General features: G+C 40.5%; 3 protein-coding genes across 3 annotated transcripts; 1 reads left to right on the top strand and 2 right to left on the bottom strand.

Annotated features, from left to right (window-relative positions):
* Positions 1–2,151: 2,151 nt before the first annotated feature.
* il7r (interleukin 7 receptor) lies at positions 2,152–6,073 on the top strand. The gene is made up of 8 exons (XM_068753053.1): positions 2,152–2,246; positions 3,562–3,691; positions 3,776–3,936; positions 4,247–4,398; positions 4,468–4,630; positions 4,707–4,815; positions 4,914–4,986; positions 5,343–6,073. Exons 1-8 carry the CDS (start codon positions 2,174–2,176, stop codon positions 5,733–5,735), a joined length of 1,254 nt encoding a protein of 417 aa, XP_068609154.1. The 5' UTR covers positions 2,152–2,173; the 3' UTR covers positions 5,736–6,073.
* A 2,265-nt stretch (positions 6,074–8,338) lies between these two features.
* Positions 8,339–9,927, bottom strand: capslb (calcyphosine-like b). Its single transcript, XM_068753064.1, has 4 exons — positions 9,791–9,927; positions 8,788–8,965; positions 8,509–8,718; positions 8,339–8,440 (listed from the first exon to the last, which is right to left on the bottom strand). The coding sequence occupies exons 1-4, from the start codon at positions 9,925–9,927 to the stop codon at positions 8,339–8,341; spliced, it is 627 nt and encodes a 208-aa protein (XP_068609165.1).
* Positions 9,928–10,651: 724 nt separating this feature from the next.
* fktn (fukutin) lies at positions 10,652–14,268 on the bottom strand. The gene is made up of 10 exons (XM_068753047.1): positions 14,069–14,268; positions 13,248–13,304; positions 12,968–13,168; positions 12,580–12,726; positions 12,258–12,388; positions 11,958–12,090; positions 11,643–11,772; positions 11,187–11,320; positions 10,975–11,099; positions 10,652–10,896 (listed from the first exon to the last, which is right to left on the bottom strand). Exons 1-10 carry the CDS (start codon positions 14,168–14,170, stop codon positions 10,683–10,685), a joined length of 1,374 nt encoding a protein of 457 aa, XP_068609148.1. The 5' UTR covers positions 14,171–14,268; the 3' UTR covers positions 10,652–10,682.
* Positions 14,269–14,856: the final 588 nt, after the last annotated feature.

The following is a 14,856-nucleotide window of genomic DNA, read 5'->3' as shown; positions in this document are numbered from 1 at the left end:
ATGTAATAGCCTATTTTTTCATTGAAGAAGTTTTAATTTTCAATTTTAATTTTCAAATGAACTATTGATTTGACCTAAGCAAATGTTGGGAATGGTACCAGGAACAGATGACTTTACTGTGCGAACGTGATGCCGGATGATTCCCACAGCAGCTTTCTGTGTGTCGGTTGTCCCAGCTGTCTGTGGTTTACCTGCCGCTCCTGACTATAAACACAAACCATCCTTCTGACAGACACTGTGGATTAATCCTCTGCTCAGACTAGTCCATCAGATTTCTAATTCTTCTTCGTCCTTCCAGGAGAGATGGACCCTCGTTTTCAGAAATTTGGGAATAATAAGTACACTGAAGGAGAAAATCAACTCGGTGGATAACAGATGGGGTAAATATGTTAGGAGATATTTCTCAGTCAATAATCTATATTTAATCAATAAATAAAAAATAGTCAATAAAACATCAATGATGTTCAGAAGACCAATAACCATGAATATAAACGATCAAGCGAGGCTCTGGATTATCGCCAGTCGTAGGTCACATGACCCTTGGTTCTTCTTAAACCGGTTTGGGTTCGGCCACTGTCATACTGCTACCAGTACGACTACTAGTACTACGACCAGTACTGCTACTACTACCATCATTACTACCACTACTATTACCACCAATATTATGTTCCATACTTACCACTCCTACCAGCAGTATCACTACTGGTACTACTGTCAGAACTAAGCATCGTCCATTATACTATACCATCTTTCATCCAGTTCATCTCGTATACTCAGTGGAAGTACAATCAGGTAATTAAACTTTGTTCTATTATTATCTATTCCATTGACAGATTTTGGACCCGCCTGTCTCCCTGTCCCCTGTCCCCCTGTCCCCTACCAAACCGCTAACCACGAGTCGATATCTGAGCTCGTCATCTTCAGCTGTGGCGTTTGGTGTTTTCTCGTCTACCCACGCTGCTGGTGGGAACCTGGAGGCATCTGGTTCCTCGGTGGTTCTGCTGCCACTTCATCCTGTTTGTCAGTCTGGAGGAGGTTCAGCCGGTCCGGATCTCTGTGGCTGCTTCAGCACCATGAGTGCCATTTTTTTTTTTTGCTGCTGCTGCTGTTGTTGGTTGTTGTTGTTGTTATTATTTACTTTGGCATTTTTCCCCTTTATTTTCTTGAAAACTCACAAAATATTAGATGTGAACAAAATTGTGATGAAATGCTTTCATGATGGCTGCTGCCACAAGTATACAAGTACACAAGTACACATTTTGTGCATGTCGACTGTATGAACTATACCCTAAAGGAAGATGGCCATTTTGAATTTGGCATTCTTTTTTATGCCATTTACAAACTCCTCCTGCAAAGAACCACGTTGGAACATTTTATAACTAACCATAACCATTACCCTCACCTGAAGAGAGACAATAAACAGTCTGTTGCCATAGAAACAACTGAGTATGATTTAATTTATGCGTCCCAGTCTCAAGGTTGTCGACTGGGACTCCAACGTTTCTATGTGTAGAGTAGACGAGACTTTTAACTACGACAACAACATGATGATGAATGAACAGAAAGCTAAATGCAGCCAGAGCGACCTACAGACAGACGTCACCTTCACAGCCAACCCGCTCCCTTGTTCATTCCGCTCTCCTCTGACAGGATGTGGTTTGTTCCTGGTTACATGTTTGCAGGTAGAATCTGTCTCTCTGGAGGGAAATGAAAACGGAATCCGAACAATGGCTGAATCTGCAGTACCTGCTGAACAGAGCTGAACATCATCATCTACGGCATGGGTGTCAAACTCTGGCCCGCGGGCCAAATTTGTCCATGTGGATGGTGTAAATCCAATTAGGAGGGGGAATAAGCTGCTTGGAGGAGGTCTGAATGCTTTTCTAGTTTCTTAATGTCACTCCTGAAAATGTTGAATGCACTAATCTGTGATTAGGTAGTCTTTAATCTGAGTCTGATTGTAATCTGAGCTCATGTTTACTCATTTTCTTACTGCTGAGTGAAGAAACAAACATGTTTTCTGATTCATAGAACATCCTGTGAGCATTACCCCCGCCTTCCTCCCTTCTCGTCACTCCTTCTTCCTTCCCCTGCCAGCTGACATGAAAAGGTCTGCTGAGATTCAGCGTTATCAGACCTGTGAGCAGGACCTGTGAGGAGGAGTGGTGCGGAGATGCAGTCTCTCTACTGGATCTTCGTCATGCTGCCGGCTGTAACTCGGCCTCATAGTGGAGACGGAGACGTTGGTGAGATCATTTCAAGCAATTCCTTTGTGATTGTTTGTCTTAAATGACCCTTGTTTTAAAGTCGGATTGAATATTTGTGATTGAAACTGAGAAATATTTCTTTCTCCTCTATGTCCAATTTTCTTCTGTTTGATTTCAAACTAATTTCAAGTGACTGTTCCTATCGAGACGTTTCTCCGCAGAAGAGAACTCCGCTTTAAAACTGTGGCCGTTTTCTGATCTCATTTTCGGGCTACATGCTACAGGACAGGCTATAAGCGCTCCTTGCTGCGATGGCAACACGTAATCTGCAGCTGCATTGATTTTCCTCGTCCGTCATTTGCCTGTTGAACTTGACTTTCAGTTCCTCGCCTTAAAAAAGCGTTGTGGTGCACCTCAGGGCTCCGTGTTCCGTTCATCTCAAAATGTATTAGTGCATATATATATATATATATATATATATGAGGCATGATTTACGGATTGGTATGCTTTTCCTTCAACGCTTTTAGTTTCCCCACTATGATGATATAAAATCTTGGAGTTCAAGTCAGTTCAAAGAAGAGGAATGACATGAACCAATCGGACGACCCGCTGAGGTCAATGTTTGAACCTCACTGGGATAAACGAACACTTTTGGTCTGGCTGCTTTCAGATTTTATAATGGTTGCGTATTACAAGGATCTTAATACAGTTAAAGTGGGTGACATCATCGTTAGAGTGAAAGGGAGTTGGAAAAATCTCTTAAAATCGTCCTCAGTCATCGGTTTTGTTCTCCCACGAAACACGAAACCGTCAGACATCGACTCCAACCAGCTCGTCTGTCTGGTAAACCCCCAGCAGATCTGCATGTTCGGCAGATTACGAGAATGCCGAGGGGTGTGCTTGTTCCTGTGGTGCTTTTGGGGCTTTCTTTACATCTACCTATATGAGTCAGCATTTTCAAGTTCCCGGAGTTGCACGCAGCTGATGCTGATTGGCTTTAATAAACCTCCAATCGGAGTTGCCCTGTGCTCTTACTGGTTCCATTCACGTTCAGTTATCTTTAGCAGGTGAGATCCTCAACAAGAAACTGGACCGAGTACAAACAAAAGTATTACTACAGGTCATACTACTACTACTACTACTAGTATAATGTGTGTAATATTAAGCACTTTTAGTAGGACTACTCTTATTTTGCTATTTTTATTTTTGGCCCACTGCTACTCGTACTACCGCCAGTACTATTACGACTACTACTGCTAATACTACCCAAAGTCCTGCTATTTAATTTATATTTATATATTTATAATATTTAGTATTGACAATAAGAGATGAATGAAAACTCTTCTCTCCTAAGAGCCGAGAATCAGCTGCACCTCTGACATCACAACGGAGAGAAGGATTCTTACCTGTAAGGTGGTGGGAGGTGGGAACGAGGATGATGAAGACGAGGAGGAGGCAGATAGCATTGAGAAAATGACAGCATGGTAAAACATTTAGACTTTTTATTTTACAAGATGACTAGTCAATACGATTCATTCAGCGTTTTATTTCTGCTCTTCTTTTCACAGCTACACAGATTTCAGCACAAAGACTGTCCAGACCAAGTGTGTGACGGGTTCTGGAGACACAATTGACTCCAGAGAACTGAGTTTGATCCTTGATTTAAACGTTACAGTCCACTTCAATGGAGGAGGCCAGATTACAAGGATGATCGACATGACGAAGATCGGTAAATCCCCCCCCCCCCCCCCAGGAAACTCAGACACAAATTATGTCCAAAAGAGTGGATGTATTTTAAAGCCTGAAAGATGAGTCCACTGTAACTGCTTCAGCTATTATCTATATAGTTAGATAGCTAAGTTATAGCTGGATATAGAATGACTGTTTTCTATATTGTTAACTAATGTCACCTCATGGCTCCATCATGATTATCATTGATTATCCAAATGACCTGCAGATAACTGCTAAGCCTCAGCCTCACATAAGTCTGCATCTTTCAGCATCTCCGTCATGTTTTTGGTTCTTTCTGTCCCTGTAAGTGAAACCGAAGAGTCCTCAGGTGTGGAACGTCTCCTTGAACCAGGAGTCTAATCAGGTCCTCATTCACATTAGGACTCCATACCACAAAGAATACCTGCAAGTCCGGAATCAGCTCTTCCAGCTGCTCATCTGGAGCTCAGAGAGCACAACGGTAACGTCATTTAATTTCAGTTCAACCTTTGACAGCGATCAGCAATGACCGACTGCTTTTCGACCACAGATTCAGAACCTGACATCGTCGGAGCACATCGTCATGAAGATCGACGTGGAGCGCTTCTGTAAGAACACACAATATCACATCAAAGTCAGAGCAATACCACTCAAAGACCTGCAGGGCACCTGGAGCGAGTGGAGCAACGCTTCCAGTTTCTTTACTCCTGGTGGTAAGTCAATCAACTTATTAAAAGCTAGAAAAAACCGGCCTCCTTTTAACTCAGCTCTTTGTTCTCTGTTAATCAGAAGATAAAATCCCGGAGCAGATGATTGACAGGTGGAAGATGTATGCACTGGCTGCGTGCATCTTTTTGGCGGTCGTGTCTTCCAGTGCTCTTTTAGTCTGGAAAAACAAGTATGATGTCTCTGCTTATTTGTTCTTTTGCCAGAAGTTCAGTGATTCTGCATGTTTCTGATAATAAATGATGGTTTGTTTGTTTGTTTTCTTCACAGAATATTTAGCTACATGTGGCCACGCATCCCACACCCTAAACACACTCTGGTGCAGATCTGCAAACCAAATAAAGTCAGTGATTTTACTATGAGAAGCAATAGCACCATGTGTTTTAAAAGATCAATACTGTGCTTCTTGGTAGTGCCCTCTAGTGGCTGGAAGAATGATAAATCTGTGTCCAACCAAAATGTGTTGTTCTGGAGGTTTTAGCATAAAACAGTAACCTAAATTACTGAAAGGACTAGTGGAACTTAATTTTCATCTTGGAAATTTCTGATTTCAAAGTATATGTTTTTATTTTAAAAGTAGTTGTTGCTCTGCCTTAAAGAAGTAGTTAGTATTTTTAACCAGGATCAAGCTTCCTTAAAGTGGTATTTGGTAAATCAACCAAACGGAACTCAAAAGCAATTCCTGTTCTGATTTCACAGGGTCTCATTTTGAACTTCCAACCAGAGGTGATCAGTGCTCTTAGAATCTATCCAGTGGAGAAAACAGAGGAGCGGCCACATGAAAAAACAGAACCTATGACTACTGGCTCCGCTGATGAAGGTGCCCCATCCGGTCCTCCCTGCTCCACCCAGAGCTCTGACGGCTCTGCAAGCACCACCAGTGTCAGCACGGTGGAGCTGGAGCTGTCTGCCCTGCTAAGCAGAAGCTCCTCCGATGAAGAGGATACCTGTTCCTCATCAAGCAACGCCTTTCAGAGACCTCCCACACCGCAAGCTGAGGCCAGCAGTGGAGGACAGGAGGCCGAGGTGATAGGAGGGAGTCAGCAGGAGGAAGCATACGTCACCATGTCCAGTCTATATCACATTAACTAGGTCAGGATAAAGATGTGGAACAGAAATGTACAAAAAGACATCGTATCTTTGGTTCCCCACAATTATCCTCAAGAACTTCCCATTGAAGATCACAAAGCTGTGAATCACAGAACCTCCTATAGGATGTCGAGAACTTATCTAGAGTCATAGAATTGTTAATATGAGATGTAGAATCTCCTTAAAGACCTTTTATGAACTTTGTACTGTTTATGTCAATGTGACAAAACTGATGACCCTTTCATATACTGTCCAGCTGTTACAGGTTATGTAATGTTCTTCATGTCAGCTGAAGGTGTAAATATGAACATGCAATAAAACAAAATGAAGTGCTATGTTTATCAAGAGCATGTTTATATTCATTTAAAAATGACATTTTTAGACAAATTAAAGAACTTTAAAAAGCACGTAAACATAAAATGCTGACATTTGATAGCTGCGATCAATAATCTTCAAACAACATGATGAGAATTAACTAGAAAAGCATTCGAAAAGCGTAGACCTCTGCCAAGCAGCTCAGTTCTCCCATACGTTGATTCACACCAAAAAAATAATGATCCTATATTTATTGTGTCTACATTATTAGACCATGAAAACATACCATTAACAATTAGATTCACATTGCTAACATTATTAGTTCAGTAGTTATCCACAAAAAGAACGTATTTTGGTAATGGCGTATTTCTTCTGGGTATATTTTTTGGTGTTTGTTGCCTGTTTATACCTTAATTTGTTCCCTTGCAGTGATGAAAATTCAAACAGTCAACTATTTGTTTCTTGTTTTGGATCATAGCATCGGGAATTTAGCCAGGATCCGAATCAATCATTGATATCTTTTTGATCCTGTCGGAAAATTATCTTGTATTTTTCTTTTTCCAAGCACCCTGACCCTTTATTGTGGAGTTATATTCACATATTCTTAAAATAGCCCTATCTCCCAATGATAAAGAATCCTTTAAAAAAATCCTGACCTCATTCTGGATCAGATCCAGAAGACATTTTGTATGATAGTGCATATCTGACCCCTTTATGACTTTTGATGAGTGAATTTAATGCATGTTTTTCAAATATGATTTTGGAATTTTTGGAAAAAGCTTCAATTATAGGTATATGGGAAAATTCTGATATTTATTATTATTTTTGTTTCCAGACGGGTATATCCGGATCAATCTCAAAAATTTAATGGAAACTAAATTAGACCAAGACCCATCTTCAGATTTTTTTTTTCATCAAGATGCATCCAGCTGTTTTTTAACAATCAAACAAACAAACAGACAAACAAGCGCTGCCAAAAACATAACGTGCTTGGCAGAGGTAATTATCCTGATTGTTTAGAAACCATGTTGTTTCTTCGCACTGACAGTTCAGAGTTCATCGTTAGAGCTTCCAGGCATTTCTCATCATAAGTATAAAGTAGACATCGCTGTCAATGGAGGCGCTGACTCCACAGTAATAGTTGATAAACTCTTCTTTGGTCACCTGTTGATGAGGAAAGAGTCACTCGGTGGCAAGTGGGCACGATCGCATCAGACAAAGAAAGTCAGGATGAAATATTAATCAGAGAACAATAGGTCTCATTATTGATCATGTAGCTGTTGGTTTCCATCCAAATCTGCAGAGAATGCTGAGAATGCTGAGTCTGTCCGGCACTATTCATATGTATTATTTATGGTCTTTTTCAGCCAAGCCTCAAGAACAAATAGAGCCAATTAAATTACCACAAAAAAACTGTTTAAAGAACCTCTGAATTTCGTAGTGTCCACGAGGACATCCCTAGAACCCCTAGAACCCGAGAGCCACCTAAAGAACGGCTAGAAAATGTTGAATTTGTTTCTCTCTAAGTTGGTTGGAAACTCAAAAGATCAATTACTCAATTATTCACTGATTGGTAGGAAGTTTAACCGGTTCCTTTTCCTCCAATGTGGTTTCTCCTGCATACCTTGCATTTTACGTGGCTCTTATTTAAAATTCTTCTTTCCATCAGGTTCACTAAAACCAAAACGTTTCAACGCTCCAGTTTTAAGGCCGGAGGTGATCGGATCTCACACTTGACCATCTTTAAATCATGTTTTTGTTTCGCACTTCTCTCACACTTGACTTCTCTATTCTTTATTGTTTTAATGATCATTTGGAAAATCCATTTCTGAAATTTGTGAATTGATTCATAATCATCCATCTCTGCATTGAGATGTGTGTAATTTTGCCTCAAATTTATGCAACAAAAAAAGGAAAAATGACATCAAAAACATGTTCGACCAGCGTCAGGGGTCTGCTAATGAGGATGCACGTAAACCTGAGATAGAGTTTCACATTTTCACATTTGGATGGAAACCCTCAGGAAGAAGAAAGGCTGATTGTAATCCACTGACTGGTGTCCCAGACCAGACTAATCCTGTCACCAGTATCTTGTACGGTTCCTTAAGTCCAATCATTCCTGAGCTCACACTGAAAATGTGTGGCGGCACAATTTCTAAATAGAAACCATACAGTATACTCTGCAGAGAGGAAAATGAAATGAACCAGAAAAAGATGGCCGACCCCACCCCCCCCACCCCCCCCCCCCCAACCACCGGAAACATGAGCTTGTTTACCAGAACAACATTCTGTCACAGTTTCCAGGCGTTTCTCATCATCACAATAAAGTAGACGTCCGTGTCGATAGATGCGCTCACGCCGGCGTAATAATTCTTAAATTCCTCCTGGGTCACCTTTAGAGAGCATCACCAGCATGATCATACACTCACAGAAAGCATCTGAGCAGAACCTTTGAACTCACCTTTCCATCTTTGTCATACGGACTATCGAAGTTGTCCAGGAAGGTCCTGAACACTTGGTCCTCTGTCCACTCCCCATTCTGATACTTGGGGTGGTACTTGGCATTGTAAACCCCCCTCAGATCTTCGATGGTAATCACGCCATCGCCTGTCTTGTCCAGTTTCCGAAAAGCTTGCATCACCACCTCCTTCCTGGCCTTGGACATCTGTGGCTGCAGGGCAGATCGGAAGGTTAAGAAGCAGCAAGACAACCAGACAGTTACCGGTATGTTTCGGTTTACCCTGAGAGTGATGAGGAACTCGTCAAAGTCAATGGTGCCGCTGCCGTCGCGGTCAAAGAGCCGAAAAAGATCTGTGGCCTCGTCTTTCTCGATCAGGATGCCGTAGTCGTTGAGACCCTTCAGAAACTCTTTGAGGTCCAGCAGACGGTTGTTGTCATCGTCCATTACTTTAAAGGTTCTGGCGAACAACATGAACAGAATTCTATTCTTTTTTTTTATTTCTATTTTGCCAGATCATTAGAGAAAGTTATCTCAAGACACTTTACAGGTGTAGCAGGGACAGAATCCAACTTGTCCCGAAAGTCATGAAATCATTGTAGTACTACTACCATACTACAAGTCCTAAAACAACCTATTTTGTTTTGATGTTTTGATGTGAGTAACATTGTAATAGATGAATTTGATGGATTATTTCAATGATCAGTATAATATGCAAAGAGACCTCTAACACCTTGATATTGTGAAAGGTTTAAATTACTTTAAATAATAATAAAGTTCCTCGAAAGTGAAGTGCAGTAGATTTTTTGCTCCAGCTCTGCAGTATTTTATGGTACAACAGCAAATGTAGATGAAAAGCTAAGCATCAGCAAACAAAACCACATAATCAGCCACACTGCAGTAAAAATATGACAACATCCCGTAGCCTGTTTGTTATGACAGGAAGTCAGAGACACCGGCACAAACCTCATTGTCAACACTAAGATCCTCAACAACAGACTGCACAGCTTTAAATACAGCTTTAATTCAGAGTTCTCATGTCTCATCAAACCACCAGTGGAAAAATACACAAATATTTAGCATGTCTTTAATTGCGGTTTTTGTTCTAATATTCAACTGTTTCTTTTCGGTGTCAGATTACATCCCACTTAGGAACAAGAACTATTAGCCCACATGAGTAAATGTTTTACTTAAAAGGTGAATCTAAAAATAGAAAATGGAGAGAAATTACTCATAATGACCTGTCAGCGTGCAATCTGATTGGCCACTGTGGACATGATCTCACCTGCCGAGACCTTTGATGCCTGATGATCCTCTGGACAGACACTGAAGTCTGAGTCTCTCCAGAGGATCTGAACACTGTGACAGCCGACGCCTGGCATTCATCGCCATCTCTCGATCGTGTCTCGACGTCCCGGCCATCTTTGACACTATGAAAATTAAACATTGCTTCAACAACAGAAGGGGTACTGGTCTACATAGCACAGTACATTTACTCAGCTTTATGTATAACCTCTAGAGACGATGCTGTCATTTAGAATTGGCATTTTCTGCTACAATTCATAGCTGTACGTTTCACCGAGTACTAGTACACGGCGGCGTTCTTCTTATTAATCAAAGTGTGCTTATTTGAAAGTTGGTGACGAACGACCGTTACTGTTAATATTCGATCTATGCTTACCGACACTAACGTCTTCAGATGGAAACAACAAACAGGAAGTTTAATCTGTGGTTACCGTAGAGACGGACTATTCTGGCCAATGATTGGTGGTTCGGCCTTGTCAGTGAAGCAGTTTTTTTTAACATTGGCAAATTAATTCGCGAGCACAGTAAGAGCTTCCGGGTTGTTTCACAGTAAAGGTCTGCCAAATTCACAATAAAACTATTATTGCAGGGGTCCTCCCAATTATTTAAAGAAAGGTGGATTAGTACGTTGTTTATACAAACTATGATTTTACACTAAAACTTTACGGAATATGACTTTTAGAATATGTAAAGTGAAAAAACACTCGTATTGTATTGCATTGCATCGATTTATCCGTGGTGCTGAAGATTTTGTCTTTGTTTCATCTTGCGCTGATAGTGTAATCTTAATATCTGATATTTTCATAATACACCAATAACCAAACTGATCTTTTTTTGCCTAAACATTTTATTTTATTTAGTCATGTTTTGTCTCAGTAAACTTGAATCAGCTCTTCCCACTCTCCTGGAGGCCACAGGCCATTCTCCTGAACATTGCTCGGTGACGACTTCCAGTCCCAGATCCTCACTGGGATACTCCAAGAAGCACCGTAGTTTGCCATCACATAGTCGAGTGTTTCACAAGGAACGCGAACTTTCAGCTCCAGGAGCTCCGCCCAGCAGAGTGAGAAACGTGGGAAGATATACCTAATAAATAAAAAAGAAAATGCTGAATAAAAGACAGATAAGAATGTGTCCATGACAAAGACAATTAACTTCACTAACTTGAACTTTCTGCCACTCTTAGCCTGCGTTCCTCCATTCCAGACGACATCTCCGTCTTCATAGAAGAAGAAAATGTCCAGTTTGATGCCTTCGCTTATAAAGGAAAGTTCCAGACTATCCTCCACCTGCCCTCCCCCCCCAAAAAAAGAAATCTTTAAAATACATGCACAAACCTCACAATTACTGTTAGTCACAACAAAGAAAGTTTTCACCTTTCCAAATTTGTGTTTGAGCATCAGTCCGGCCTCCCTGAATGCTGCGATGATGTCTGACCTGAAGTCCACGATAAAAATCCCGATGTCGACGTCACGGCTATACGAGATAATACTGCACTGCCTAAACCAGCCTGCAGGAGTCCACACACAAATATACATTAGCATTTAATTTCAGGCATGTACTGTCAATGTTAGCATGTCATGCGATGCTACACAGAAATCTTGTTATTATACAGTAATGTTAGCATATTATGTGCTACATGCCATATATTAATATTAGCATGGTATGCGTTGTTATGTCAGAATGTTAGGATGTGTCATTATAAAATGTTGGGATGCTATGTGCTATTATACTGTAATGGCAGCTCGTTTGATGTTGTAATACAACAACATTAACATGTTACTTACATTAATTTTAACATATTGTGTCATATTAATGCATAACGTTGTTACCCAGACAGGTGCCACTGCTGATCCAGAAGGGGATATCGAGGAGTGCAAGTGTTCGTGCTGCCAAATGAAGCAAAGACTTGACTTTCTTCCGGAAACCTACTGCCTCTGGTGATGAGTCATCGGGGTAGAGCTACGCTCACAGACAGAAAGTTTGAAGTTTTCTTTTCACTTTAAGATAAATTATTATTATTATTATTATTATTATACCCTTATAAAAAAAAAAAATCACAATTCCCAACACAATTTTCTCTTTTAACACGTGTACTTCCTGTTTTCGTTGACCCTTTCAAAACAAAGCTTTGGATTCTATCTCACTTGCAGAAAGTTGCGGGCGTCCCGGTAATGGCACTCTAGAAAGTGGGCCTGCCGCTGCTCAGCTAGAAAACGGGAAACGTTGTGGGGGATTTGAAGATCAAGGCCATCCAGGACAGTCAGGACCAGCTCTGGCCTGCAGAATGGGACCGTTAAAATTAAACTTCTTTAATATCTGGAGACTTTATTCAGATGAAAACACAGATACTAGATATTATAGACATTATACGGATACAAGTAGCAGATATAAGTAACATGCTGTAAAAACAGAGTAGATAAAGAGCGTCTGTCTGTTTTTTTCACCTATCGTATGCTCCTGGGTTACGTCCATAGTCCAGCTGCTTGAAGGGGGCGAAGTTTGGGTCCATGTGGGCTTTGAGGCGTAGCGTTCCGTGCCACAAATAGTTTCCGCTCCGCTCGTACAAGAAAACCACCTGGATCAAAATACATGCAAAAAAAGCACCTGGTCAAAAATAAATTAGAGATATCATGACAACAACTTCGAGTCACGCATCTGACATGGAGACAACCTTCCGCTCGGCGCCGATTGGATTGGTTGCTGCATGGATGCGGCTTGTTTTACAATGTGATTTGTGGGTGTCACCAAACCGTGGGGCCCTCTCACCTGGATCACGTAGCCATGAAGACGGAACAAAAAGTGAAGGGGAATCTCCTCTCCTGATAGGGTGTCCAGACCGGCCAATCGTGGATCCTCTCCGCGCAGCTCCAATACGTCAAAGCCTTTTTGCTCTGCAGCCAATAGAATGCCAGGCTGACATATGCGGGGGGGGGGGAACCCAAACACACACATTACCTATATATATACACACGAACACACACACACACACATTGTATATATATATATATATAATATGTGGGTTTTCTTACTACGAAATAACTAAATATCTAAGAGTTGAATTTATTTATTTAACAAAAAATATATAACAATTATTTACAAAATATAAATATTTGATTTCCAACCTGTCTAAGAACACCCTATTTCCCACACTCACGTCATATTTCCACTGGTTGGCCCGGAGAGCAAACGACATGACTGGCCGGCTGGTGCACAGAAAGCTACAGTGTGGCTCCTTCACCAGACGGTCACGCTGCCGCAAAGCATCCTGGGAGAGCAGCGTTAGTGCAGCAGTGTCAGCGAGGAACACCGGCAGCCCGAAGTGCTGAGCTAACGCTAGCAACTTCTTCACTGTTTGCTGTAAAAAACAAAAAACAAACACTAAAACTAATGCTATCATAGCAACAGCGCTACTGCTATCATTAGTGCTTACTCACCCATCGGACATCAGTGGTCGTCAGGTGTCCTGATTGGTTCAGGATGTGAAGGCCAGGCTGTGGGGGGAAAAAAAAGTGTGTTTAGTTAGCGTTGTGAGTTTTGGGATAATTTTACTGATGGGAGCACCTTTGTGAAATATGAAAATGAAATTACCCCGAGATTTTGTCTAAGATTAAAGAAAACTGTTGTGTCTTGAAACTCAATGCGAGATTAATTTAGTATACTTTCTAAAGAAACAGAGAAGCAGAAATTGTGCAAGGGAAAGATAAAATGTAATGTAGTGAAAATGTTTTGTGTTTAAAAGTCACATGCAAATATCTCATACTGCAAAATTATATTTTGCAAGAAGGTAGCCGGGTCGAATTCTATTTGTGCGGAGTTTGCATGTCAGTGTCCGCATGCGTTTTCTCCAGATACCTCCAAAAAAACATGCAATTTAGTTGAATTGATTAGTCCAAATTTGTCAGTCGTGTATGAGTGTGTGCATGAATGGCTGTCTGTCTCTGTGAGACGATCTGGATGGATAGTTGTCGCTACCACAATAACTGAGGGCCAATTTGTTAATAATGCTTATTAATCTTCATCTTTTTTGTGATGAATGAATTTATTTTTCATAAATAATTAATTAATTAATTTTTCATAAATAAATAATGAATATATTTTTCATAAATAAATAATTAATTTATTTTTCATAAATAAATTATTTATTTATTTTTCATAAATAAATACATAATAAAAGAACGGATTTACAGACACAATACTTAATAGTTCGTAGGCGTAGAATAATCTTTCTTTCTGGTTGTTGACGCCGTTGTCTCACCGTGGTGACGTATTTCCTGAAGTAATAGACCTGGAACAGGAGGAACACGGAGCCGCTGAGGACCAGCAGCGACAGAACCGCCGTCCTGCTCACACGAGGCATCCGGTTCCGCCGCACGTTCACATGCTCCTCGTAATATCTGAGCCAAATCCGTGCGTTCGCTATTAACTTAGTCAAAAACACTCAACGGCGCCATGTAACAAATCTGTCCGCGATGGCGAGACACGCTAGCATCTCGAAAAAAGACATCAAAGTCTTCTTCCTGTTGTGAACTTCACAATAAAAGACGTCAAACGTTTTTTTTTTTTTTTGCTCATAGAATAGACAAGAAGTAACACAACAGCGCCATCAAGTGGCAGTAGAACACAAGAGTAAATAAAACCTACAGATTGTAATCTAAAAAAAGGGTGGCTGAAACAAACGGAATAAAGTTATTTAATTTAGAGTGTAAACATTAAGACGTCACACGGTTCAGAGGCCTTTCATCCTTTTACATATTTTTTAAAAATGTATTTTAGAACCAAATTGCTTTAGACCGGGAACACCAAAACTATTTCATTGCAATGCTGGTAACAGTCGTGCGACAATAATAAATCCAGTGATGATTTAAAATAATGCTTAATATGCAGTTTATTCTGTAAATTTACATAGAATGCGACGTTTTGAAACAACAGTAAGATTAGTTCAAACGTTTTTAATAAGACTATTTAATGGTGCATTATTATATGAATATAGTAATGCTTTTTTATCAGTCAATTAAATTTTTGTCTAGTGGAATGCGCATTTTA

The sequence above is a fragment of the Brachionichthys hirsutus genome, chromosome 19 (genome assembly GCF_040956055.1).
Source record: "Brachionichthys hirsutus isolate HB-005 chromosome 19, CSIRO-AGI_Bhir_v1, whole genome shotgun sequence".
Taxonomy (NCBI): domain Eukaryota; kingdom Metazoa; phylum Chordata; class Actinopteri; order Lophiiformes; family Brachionichthyidae; genus Brachionichthys; species Brachionichthys hirsutus.
The sequence above is the reverse complement of the archived record's forward strand: the minus strand, read 5'-3'. Positions and strand labels throughout refer to the sequence as shown.

What these genes read in the sequence shown, in the direction of transcription:
- il7r (XM_068753053.1), top strand. Translation starts at nt 2,174, where the DNA reads ATGCAGTCTCTCTACTGGATCTTCGTCATGCTGCCGGCTGTAACTCGG. An exon ending in TAGTGGAGACGGAGACGTTG is followed by an intron (nt 2,247 to 3,561) that starts GTGAGATCATTT and finishes TTCTCTCCTAAG; the next exon opens with AGCCGAGAATCAGCTGCACC. An exon ending in GGAGCTCAGAGAGCACAACG is followed by an intron (nt 4,399 to 4,467) that starts GTAACGTCATTT and finishes TTTCGACCACAG; the next exon opens with ATTCAGAACCTGACATCGTC.
- capslb (XM_068753064.1), bottom strand. Translation starts at nt 9,927, where the DNA reads ATGGCCGGGACGTCGAGACACGATCGAGAGATGGCGATGAATGCCAGG. An exon ending in GGCATCAAAGGTCTCGGCAG is followed by an intron (nt 8,966 to 9,790) that starts GTGAGATCATGT and finishes GTTGTTCGCCAG; the next exon opens with AACCTTTAAAGTAATGGACG. An exon ending in AGTTCCTCATCACTCTCAGG is followed by an intron (nt 8,719 to 8,787) that starts GTAAACCGAAAC and finishes TCTGCCCTGCAG; the next exon opens with CCACAGATGTCCAAGGCCAG.
- fktn (XM_068753047.1), bottom strand. Translation starts at nt 14,170, where the DNA reads ATGCCTCGTGTGAGCAGGACGGCGGTTCTGTCGCTGCTGGTCCTCAGC. An exon ending in CCAACCAGTGGAAATATGAC is followed by an intron (nt 12,727 to 12,967) that starts GTGAGTGTGGGA and finishes CGCATATGTCAG; the next exon opens with CCTGGCATTCTATTGGCTGC. An exon ending in AACCCAGGAGCATACGATAG is followed by an intron (nt 12,091 to 12,257) that starts GTGAAAAAAACA and finishes CCCATTCTGCAG; the next exon opens with GCCAGAGCTGGTCCTGACTG.